The following is an 11443-nucleotide window of genomic DNA, read 5'->3' as shown; positions in this document are numbered from 1 at the left end:
AATATCCTATCACTAGGAGTACCGCTTGAGGAGGGCGAATGGTAATAAGTAGGGGTAGGAGGAAGATAAGAAGGGCTATCAGGGTGTTCCGACACCTCACTTCGAGGCACCCTCATTGAGCCGTCAGAATAAAGAGTTGAACCATCCGACGGGAAAAAAGATCCATCGGAGTTGGGTTTTCTTGCTGTTCTTTTCGTTCTGGCCATCGTGTCCTGCACAGACGCGAAACCAGTCGGATTCAGAGAAGTTCGCAAAGCACAGTCGCTGGTCAAGCAGTCGGCACTGCAAGTTCTAGATTCAGCCGTCCCCGGTGACCGGCTGATCACTATCCTATACTGTGCCGCATGCGATTGGGAAACCATTTTTTCGAAAACATAGAAAAAATGAGAAATAAAAGAAGAAACAGGCGTTACCTTTAGAAGAAGGGTGAAGAGACGCTTGGTTAGCTGAGAACTGTCGGATAGCGGGCCGAGTGTCGGATGCTTGAGAACTAAGAAACACTTAGGGAATTTTGAGATTCTTAAAGTCAAAAGTCAGAGATTCTCCAAAGATTCGCAAAGGTGTAAAAGATTCGGGGGGTGAAAACTTTCTATTTATAGAAGGGTTAAAAGCCCTAAAACTCTCCCTCCACAGTAACTATTCAAAATCTGACCAAACAGATGCTGACACCTGTCACAGGCAACACGTGGCCAGCGCGTGTCACCTGTGAGGGGCAAATGATTTGGGTAAAAATACCCTAGGCCAGTTGGCCCAATCAGAGTCCGCCACGTGTCACTGAAAGGGGCGCCACCTTGGACCTCTCAGGGAATGACACGTGGCAGACGGATAAAAGGACCTGGGATTGGCGGCTTTCAGGCCCAAATCCCGAGATCTGCAAAAGCTGCGTGAATATTCCCTAGGGCACGAAACCCTAGGGAGTTGCACGTTTTTCGAGAAGCCTATAAATAGGAGATAACCTCCTCATTTATGGCTACAGATACATATACAAACGCGTGAAACATTTACTCAGTGATTACTAATCATTGTTAGAACTGTCATCTCAAGAGAACAGTACACCCGAGCTCGGAATCCGAGCAGATAACCCTTTACATTCCGCACCTTATTCTTCGGACTTAGACTAACTTAAGCTTCGGAGGCGGACCACCGACCATTCGGTGCTCCGTTGTTTTGCAGGTACAGGCATCCAAGCGAGCATCCAGTCTTAGTGTTGTAACTCTCCCAAGGGACTCAAAAAACCCCGAAACAGACCGCCTGACGTAGGAGCGGAGCCCTTCTCTCTCTCTCCCTGCTTGATAGTGCTCAAGTTGAGACTTGTTTTCTTAGCAGGGATGTTCATTGAGAAGTTGGATGCGCACAAGAAGGCAAGCCTCTTGAAGCGTACAATACAAGCGGCTGGCAATTGCTGAACCATTTTTGGGCGATGCCCTTCAATGTAGCCAGGAAACATTTGCACCACATAGCATTATCCAACCTCTGTAGGTACATGCAGTTGGCGTACGCCATGAGGTGATCCTCAGGGTTGGTAGTGCCATCATAGGCACCGACCAAGACATTCTTAATAATGGCCGGCTGTGCCTCCTTGGTTATATCCTTGGTGAACGCAGAGGGTTGTTCATCAAGTTTAGCAGACGGAGCTGCCAGTCCAAAGGTTAGACGTTGTATGCCACCTAACCTCCGAATAAAGCCGGCTGCATGTAAGGGAGGGCATATTACCCGTATGGCATCTGAGGCACATACGAGGCTGCCTTGATCATTTGAGGGCTTGTGTGGACGGACTTGTCGTCTGTATGACTCTCATGCAAGGATTGGATATTCCTTGCTGATGTATTTTTAAAGCTGTCTGGGAAGGTTGACGTTGAAGCTAACTTAAACAGCTGTTGGTTTCTCTTATGCTCAATGATATGTTGAGCGTTAGATAATGATTTCTTGCTGCCATCCGGTCGGATATGCCGGATGACTTTCCTTGCTCTAATCTATGGTAAAATGATTTTAGACTAGTCAATTGTTGTTGCAGCCTTCTCCTTTGGATATGGAGTAGGTTGCCTGTCCTTAACTAGCTTTCTCTTCTTAGCTTTAGGAGTCTTCTTGGATGACTGAGCCTTGCTAGAGCCAGCCGTCCTTTTGTTGATTAGGTCCTTTATTTCACCCTTGAAACTTGTCATGCATGAATTTCATGAGTTCCTCTTGAGTGACTAGAGCCTAACCCCTTGCCATCTGGGTTTCCCAAGTAGGCTGTCTAGAGGCCCTTCCTGGACCCGCCTGGCTATCTCCCCGTTCCAGCTAATCCTTGGGACAGATGCGTTTAGAGATGAGTGACTCATTAGGGGCCACATATGTTTTTATTTCATAGTCGTTGTTTGAATCACGGTTTGAATAGACCTCCCAATCGATTAGAGGGCGGTTGGGTTCAGGTGGCGGTGAAGACTCTTGAACCATCTATGAGGTACTCTCCCTAAAGATGACGTCAAATGTTTTGGGGTTTTTCTGGTCCCTCAGAAGATTTACATCTCCAAGATTGATCCCTCGCAGTCTGTACCTAAAATACACGGAGACTCTGGTTGGTGGGAGTTCCGCCTCCGACGATCAAGTTCGAACGTGTTTGGAGAATATAAAAAGGTGCAGAAAAGGTAAAAGTGAAATCTTCTTGGATTCCGAGATCATGTGTTTTCTCTGATGTGAGAGAATGTAGGTATGTTGTAACAACTAAACGTGCCCTCAAAATGGTGGAAATCTCTCTATTTATAGGGTCATTGGTAGAAGTGCCCTTCCTTAGGTCACTCAGACCTAATTCCATTAGGCTGCGCAGCTTTTTAGCTTTTCTCGGGAATTGGGCCTTGAAGGCCACCATTCCCTTTGTCATCTGAGGCTAACACGTGTCAGCTGGGGCTGGTCCATGTTGGACCTATCTAGGAATGACACATGTCCATCTTTGGTTGGGCCACCTGTCTAGGGTATTTTTACCCTAAACAACATCAAACATCAATCAAACAACAATTACCCGCTTTCATAGCTTTTAGCAATTTTCGCCTCTAGAATTTGTAGCCTAAGTTAGTTTAGCCTAGTTTTAGGATTCCGTGTATTGAGGTTGTTACTCGTTCTCCGGTAGTATTGAGGAACATGGATTTAATGCGTCGTATTTTTGAGATGTATTTTCTAATTAATCAATTAATTAATTAGTATTTTCTAAAAAGTGTTTTATTGTTTTTTTTCTGAAAAACTCTAAAAAGGGTATTTTAGTAATTTATTTTCTATTATAAGTTTGGAAGCAAAATGATGATTGAATTTTGGCGACAATAACATTTTAAACTCAACTTACAATTTTTGGATTTTGGATAAGATTTATTATTGTAGGCGTCGTTCGAAGTGCGCCTACGTTAAGCATGTTGTGAATATGCTTGGCACTCAAAGGAAGTGGGAATTGACATTACGATTTGGGACAACGATTAGGGACAGATGAAGTAGGGAGCTGCCAACAAGTTTTTAAGGAATTTGTAAACCATTCACGGATCATAAAAGGCAACCACGAATTAAGGGACAACGATAGGCAACAATGATTGAACCGTGAAGGTTACACCCCATTCATAATCCATGAGATTACTAAATCCATATGGTTCAGAAACACGAAAGGAGGATTGGGGATGATGGTACGAAGTGAGTCATGGAATCACATTCGCCCGTATTGGCCTCTACTCAATTCTTATTGTGAAAAGTATTACTGCGATCTCAAAGGCATACAAACAAAATATTCAATTTGCTCCAAACTAATATTATGCTAAATTGGTTGAATATTAATGCACACATTATTCTAAAATATTGGTGATCATTTGATTAAACAACAAGATTAAAAAGGAACTTAAACCAGTTGTCCAAATTATCTTATTAAGCGTTATATTCAAATACATATTCCCTTTAAACATGCAATATGGTGATCATAAAAAATAATAATAGAATCAACATTAATATTGGAAGCAATTCAACAACAATAGTGTCAGTCAAATCAAAACATAACCCTAATCATGATACTAGCAATATAAAATAAAATAAGAGTAATTAAATTAATTAACTACTCATAATTCGCGCGATCCTTTAAATTGCTACATTATGAATAAATTGTTATTAACTTCAATAAAAATAAATCAAATAAACATTAAATTAAATAAAAGTATAGTTGATTTGGTCGAAACCCTCAGTTATTTGTACCTTTCCCGCCGTTGTTTAAGGACGGAACCTCGGGTGTTGTATGGACTCCTTGGAGTAAGAATAGGGTTTAAGAATATAGGTTTAAGGCTTAGAATATGATATATATATATATATATATATATATATATATATATATATATATATATATATATATATATATATATATATATATATGTATGTATGTATGTATGTATGTATGTATGTATGTATGTATGTATGTATGTATGTATGTATGTATGTATGTATATATATATATATATATATGTATGTATGTATGTATGTATGTATACATATATATATATATATATATACATACATACATACATACATATATATATATATATATATATATATATATATATATATATATATATATATATATATATATATATATATATATATATATATATATATTTTTGGTGTAAAAGAGAGGAAGAGAGAGTGATTTGATGATCAAAATTTTTGATGATTGAAAAAGGGGTGATGTGACCTTTATTTATAGGGAAATAAGAGGGTCGAAGAATCAAGAAAAGATAGAGTTCGAATCAGAATAAAACTCTTGCGATAGACAACAGTTTTTGCGGTTTTTGTTTTTATCATATCTTTTGATCTAGAAATTAGAATACGATAAATAAGATATCGTTGGAAAGCTATTGAAGTCTACTTTCTACACTAATTAGAATAAGATTAAAATATTTAGTAGAATAAAATATATGAGCGAAATAGTGAGACGGTTTCAGTTTTGGATAGAGTTTCGTATTTCGCTCATATCTTTTTTGTTATAGCACGAAATTAATATTATAATATATCATTGGAAAAATAATTTCAAGGGATATCGAACCATATAAGATTAAGATAAAACTACGAAGCACGAAAATCATATCTGACTATCTTTGAACGTCTTTCAATTCAAAAAGAATTAGGACTTTCAAAAAGAAAAGTTTTATTCAATTATAAACACTTTAATCTTATCTTTTCAAAAAGGATAATTAAGATATTTTAGAAATTTTTAGAATCTTCCAATTAATCTTAATTGGTTTAGGAACGGGATTAAAGCATTTGGACCCACCACATGATTGGGTCGTAGGTAAGGTGGGCTTAGGTTCGGTTTAGACTCAGTTTAGTATTTTAGCCATAACTTATTCGTTATAAATCGGATTTGGGCTTATAATATATCGTTGGAAAGCTTTTTTAAATCCCCATCTAAATATTCAATAATTGGAACCATATTATGGACCAAAATAAACTGGTCTAAACGTTTTATAAAAAGGACACAAAATGAATGATTTTAATGGACACGAAATGAATTATTTTGGGTTTAAAGGCATGAAAACAGGAAAATAAGTTATGGTTTGGATTAATGGGCTAGGAAATGGGTTGTTTTATGAAATGTATTGAGATTGAACATGGATTTAAGCACTCTAAAGATTACATACTCAACCCGACCAATAATGGCGGTGAAAGGTTTTTCATCATCGGGTTTGGTTTTGGGCAGACATTTTTAGGTGTCTACAATTATCCATTTATTTTATTTTAAAATCTGATGTACATATATTTACATATATATGTTGGATATTTTAATTAAGAAAAAATTATATATTTTTAAAATTATTTTAAGAGGGCTAAGTTTCCCCAATTATTAGTTATGATATTTGGCTTTTCTAAGAGTAGAAATTTTGATTTCATCATTTGATTAATTAGTGATTAATTGATATGTTTCTAATTAATTATTTTGTACAAAATATATTATTTACAAAATCATTTTTATTCCTCATAATCTAGCAAAATAATGCCTAAAACCCAATGAGGATGTCCGAAATCATTTATATATATTCCTAATGGTCAACATTTTCGGCCATCATGTGGTATTTTTGAGCAAATTATTTTGAGAATTTTTGTATTTTAATTATCCACGTTAAATCCCATTATTTCCTTAATTCCTATTTATCACCTTACAAAGATTTGATCATCTTATTTATTTACCCTAAAACATTCTTGATTATTTCTCAAGCAAAGCCACTTACCGTTTAACATTTCATGACTAAACACTTAACTTATTTCTTAATTGCCTAATCACCATAAAACTAAACTTTTCTTAATTCTTTAGTTCTCTTTTCCAAATAATTCCTTAAACTATATTTCTTCCTACATTCTCTCGAATTTCTCTCCTCCTTTTCCCACGCACACTTTTCGTGCACAATCACAGCCACAAACCACCGCAGCCACCGGCTCCCACCACCTCCGTCCGACCGCCGACGCCAACCACTTGCAACAGCGACCTGCCGACGTGCTACTGCCCCCTTGCCAAGCCATTTCTTCCTTCTCTTTCTAGGTTTCAACCTTTTCTTTTCTTCTCCTAATTAGTTTTATTATTATTATTATTATTATTATTATTATTATTATTATTGTTGTTGTTGTTGTTGTTGTTGCTGCTGCTGTTGTTGTTGCTAGCGTTGTTGTTGTTGTTATTACTATTAGTATTATTATTACTATTACTATTACTATTAGTATTACTAATAGGAGGGTTTTATAAAAATTATTATGAGTGTTTTAAATTAAATAAAATCAGTTTATTATTCAAGTTTATGAAAATGATTTTTTAAGATTCATGTACATATACTTGGGGGTTTTACTTCAACTGTTGTAATTATTTGATGACTTTATATTGATTTAGGTTATATTTAATCATGGGCGAATCTAGCATTTTATATAGGTGGATTCAAAATAAATCAAAATTAAATAATTATATGAAACTACTTATGTATTATATTGCACATTTTTGACACATATAATTATAGTGATTGATAATTTAATCATTATTTTATATTACTTACCTATATTAAATAATTCCATGTTATTTTATATATATTTATAACAAGATTTTTTTTACAAAAACAAGTGGGGTGAAATGACCCCATTACTTGTACATAATTCCGCCGAAGCAATGGGTGTGTTGAGGGATTAGAAGTTGCCCGGTATTGGGTGTGCAATGGATATTGGATTGGTTGAGTTTTCTCCTATTAGAGAGGTGTGTTCCTTCATGATTGGTAGCACTTTAGATGGATAAAATTTAAATGTAAGTTTGATTTTGCTTTTAATAGTACTAGCAATTTAGAATTTGGACGTGTTTTTGTACAGAAATGTTTTTTTTTTTCGTTTTTTTCAAAAGAGGTCTCAAAGACCTTAGCTTTCATTCATAGGGAGCTCACTGTCTAAAGTAGATACAGTGCAGCTAGGAAAATCAGAAAACCAAATTCTACTACTAATTCCCCATGGCAAGCAATGTGCTAGTTCATGAGCAACCTTATTTGCTACCCTACAAACAAAACTCCAAGAAACCGACTCTAAGAAAACACAAACATAATAAATATCATCTAATATAATGTGAAAGATGCTACTTCCCTTCTCGTGTGATGAAATCGCATTCACAAGCTCCAAACAATCACTCTCCAGTACTACTTTTTTATAGCCAAAGTCCACCGCAGTCCTCAAGCCCCAGAGGAGAGCCTTAGCTTCCATTGTTCTCGCATCCCATCTATCTTCAACCTGCAATGCTGCAGCTAGCAAAGCGGCTACTCCCTCCGCATCCCAAATACTCGCCCCAGCTGATGTTCCCTTCTCCTTTGCAACATCCCCATCAACATTTACCTTCACGAACCCCTCCGTAGTTGGTTTCCATTTCTTCCTTCCAACTCTCCCCTTCTTAATAGTCCCATCCTCTTCCTTTCTCAATTCATTCATCAATTTCGTGACATACTCCATGGATCTTAAAGGGTCGCAAGTTTCGCCCTCAAAGACCCACCTATATCTAGCTGTCCAAATTGCCCAACAAGTCAAAACAAACAACCCATGTTCTTTACGAGGTAACCTGTTAAAACAAGCCATTGCCCATTTCCCAAAATCACTTCCCCCACCCCTCACATCCTCCCCCAACTCACAAGCAACCCAAATCATCCTAGCTATCATGCAATCTCTTAGACAATGTAGCTCCAACTCCTCCCTACCTCGCAAATACTGCACACCGCATCTCTATTAGGGATACGTTTGCTCAACCTCCTCATAGTTGGAAGGACCCCTCGACAGGCCCTCCAAAAAAAAATTTTAATACGGGGGATGGGTTAACACTCCATACCTTGTTCCAAAAAGAAGACACGCTAGACGACAAAGCAACCTGATCCAAGTCACTGTCACCAAAGATGACTCTATAAGCAGACCGGACTGAATATTGATCACCACCTTTCTTAAGCTCCCAACACAACACATCATCAGGGAGTCTAAAACTTAGAGGAATACTCAAGATTCTATCCCATTCAAACGGCAAAAAAATCTCTTTAATTAGAGAAGTATTCCAGGAAGCTGTAGGCAAATGTATAAGATCGCACAGTTTCATTCCCAATTGGTTCCCCACACAAGGAGAGATGACCTCCCGGGATTGAGTATTAGGAATCCACTAGCAGCCCCACACGGGAACGTTTAGACCGTCCCAAATCCTCCACCGCATTCCCCTTTGTATTACCCACTTAACTCCCTAAATACCCCTCCAAGTATAAGTTGGATTACTCCCAAGTTTTGAACATAAGTTGTCACCATTTTCAAATTATCGAGCTTTTAAAATTCTGGCAATCAAACAGTCTGGCTGACTCAAGATCCTCCATGCTTGCTTCCCCAAAAGAGCAGAATTAAAGGATTTAAAATCCCTAAATCCCAAACCCCCAATCGCCTTTGGCTCACATAATTTCCTCCAAGCAACCCAGTGAATTTTCCTCTCACCCTTCTTTGGACCCCACCAAAAATTTGATACCAACGAATGCAACTCATCACAAAAAGAAGACGGGAATCAAAAAACACTCATCGCGTAGGTAGGGATAGATTGGGCAACTGCCTTAATCAGGACCTCCCGACCCGCCTTAGATAACATTCCCCCCTTCCAACCCTACAACTTCTTCCACAATTTCTCCCGAACACCCTTAGTAATCACCCTTTTCGACCTTCCCACCACAGTTGGCAGCCCAAGGTACTTATCATGAATATCAACCATTTTTACCCCCAACAAACCAGCTAATTCCTCCTTCCTCTCCTCCGACACTCCCCTACTAAATGACACCGTTGTTTTATCCAAATTCACCATCTTTGTAACACCCCCAAATCTCCCTCTACGGAAATACTAGTATAATACGTATAATTATACCGTAGAGATAGACTTGGGCGTGTTACCGCAGCGTGATTACGCAAGGCTACTCAAAATACTTAACTCAATAACAAAAACTTGCAGCGGAAACTCAACTTTCTTTTATTAATACTTATGAAAATAGTAACATTGTTATGAGTACTCTAAATAAACACAAGACCAACATTCCTAAACTAGGTAAAGCAAATCCCGGGACTCCCATATGCTCATTCATAACTCCACCTGAAAATAGTCAACACTGCTTACCATTACGATAAACAGGGCGAACCAAAACAAATAGGAAATACGGATTAGCAAAATATGCTAAGTACGATAAGTGCAGGATAATGTAAACTCAATTTATTCACAAACATGCTTTAAAACCAATTTCCAATAAATAATCCAATAATTCCAAAACTCATGATTCAAAACCAATTCCAATGATTCAACTTTCAAAATAATTGATAAACCAATTCCTTTAAAATCCAATTCCTTTTTGAACCAATTTCTTTAAATCCAATTCCACACCCAAGTGTGCACACCCCCCAAGCTAGTCTCCTTATATTACAAGGCCATTCTTGAGGAAAGACTAGGTCATACAAAGTCCATAGTCTTATCAATAAACCAAATCCGCATAGTGGGATTACCAACATGCTTATAAAGCATTAATAATAATATTTCAATGGTTCAATAATAAATCCTTTTAATATCCAATAATTCTAATCTAATTCAAACTCCTTCCACATGCTTTCAAAATCAAAACCTTTTAAATAAATACTTGAGAATAAAATCTCATATTAATACTTTTCAAAATCAATAACTCTTCCTTGAAAACCTTTTATTTAATTCAATAAACTTTTCAAATCAATTCCTTAAAACATGATAAGTAATTCGAACCATTCAAAAACATGATTTGAAAATAAATCATTCAAAATACTTTTATCAATACCTTTAAAAATAATTTATTTCAAAATCACAATTCAAATCAATTTAATTCAATCACCAATCAAATCATATAAAACATGTTATTCAAACCAATTACTTTCAAAGGTATCTAGCCACCTAACGTACCTTGATCCTTGCTTAGCAAACACACCAAAAGAACTTCAAGGATCTTGATAGAACACACCCTACAAATAAATATAACCTTAATCAATATAAGGTTAACAAATAATTAAAAACCCCCAACTATATGTACATGAACCTTTTAATTAATTTCTCATAAGCATCATTAAAATATGATTTTATATAATTAAAAATACTCATAATAATTTTTTTATAGATCCCCCATAATAATAATAATAATACTTGAATAAGAGAAGAGAAGAAGAAAAGATAAGAAGCCAAGGAAAAGAGAAGAATTGGATTTGCGTAGGAAATAACAGGCAGAACTTGCAGAGGCTATAACTCCTTCGATATAACTCCGAATTGGGTAATTCTTGAGCCTAACCTCAAGGATTTTTCGAGAGGAACAGTCTTCTGTGAAACGTCACTACCCCAAAAACTGACCAGAAGTGCCCGAAAATTGGCTTCAAAGATGAACAGGATGATTTGTGTAAAATTGAGGAGAAAAAAAGAAGAGAATTTGTGTGAAAAATGTGAGAGGTATGAAGGGGTATTTATAGGATAGTATGAGCATGAATTATGGTAGGAAAATGTAGGAAGAATTATGGTAATTAGGGTTTAAGAGATTACTTGGAGAAGTAAGCAAAGATTTAAGAAAAGTTTTGATATTTGAAGGGATTGTGTATAATTGAATATGGAAGGTATGTATGTCATGAAAAATATTAAGGAAATTGGAATTGCTTGGGGAATAATTAAGAAGAATGAATGGTACCAAATAATTGGATATCAAAAAGATGGAGAATTAGAATTATGGAAAATAGGAGAATTTAGGGAGATAATTAAAAATACAAATTACCAAAATATTTTCCCAAAATCTTTACGAGATGGCCGAAATTATTGAGCTTTCCTAAGCTCATATTTTCAGCCTTCCTATTTAGTATTTAGGAATATATTTTGCTAGTTTTAAGGAATTAAAAATAATTGTGTAAATAATATATATTGTAATAAATA

General features: G+C 36.3%; 1 protein-coding gene across 1 annotated transcript; it reads right to left on the bottom strand.

Moving 5' to 3' along the window:
- Positions 1 to 7383: 7383 nt before the first annotated feature.
- LOC145613910 (uncharacterized) lies at positions 7384 to 9328 on the bottom strand. The gene is made up of 3 exons (XM_081668946.1): positions 9256 to 9328; positions 8333 to 8556; positions 7384 to 8214 (listed from the first exon to the last, which is right to left on the bottom strand). The coding sequence occupies exons 1-3, from the start codon at positions 9326 to 9328 to the stop codon at positions 7384 to 7386; spliced, it is 1128 nt and encodes a 375-aa protein (XP_081525072.1).
- Positions 9329 to 11443: the final 2115 nt, after the last annotated feature.

This window comes from Chenopodium album, chromosome 25 (genome assembly GCF_948465745.1).
Source record: "Chenopodium album chromosome 25, dcCheAlbu1.1, whole genome shotgun sequence".
Lineage (NCBI taxonomy): Eukaryota > Viridiplantae > Streptophyta > Magnoliopsida > Caryophyllales > Amaranthaceae > Chenopodium > Chenopodium album.
This window is presented reverse-complemented; position numbering and strand designations above follow the sequence as displayed.

Bases quoted from the DNA above. Each gene is read 5' to 3' on its own strand.
- LOC145613910 (XM_081668946.1), bottom strand. From the start codon at position 9,328: ATGGTGAATTTGGATAAAACAACGGTGTCATTTAGTAGGGGAGTGTCG. The intron at 8,557-9,255 runs GTTTGTTGGGGG...ATTTGCCTACAG, and splicing joins GAGGAAGGAGGAATTAGCTG to CTTCCTGGAATACTTCTCTA. The intron at 8,215-8,332 runs GTATGGAGTGTT...TGCGGTGTGCAG, and splicing joins TGTCTTCTTTTTGGAACAAG to TATTTGCGAGGTAGGGAGGA.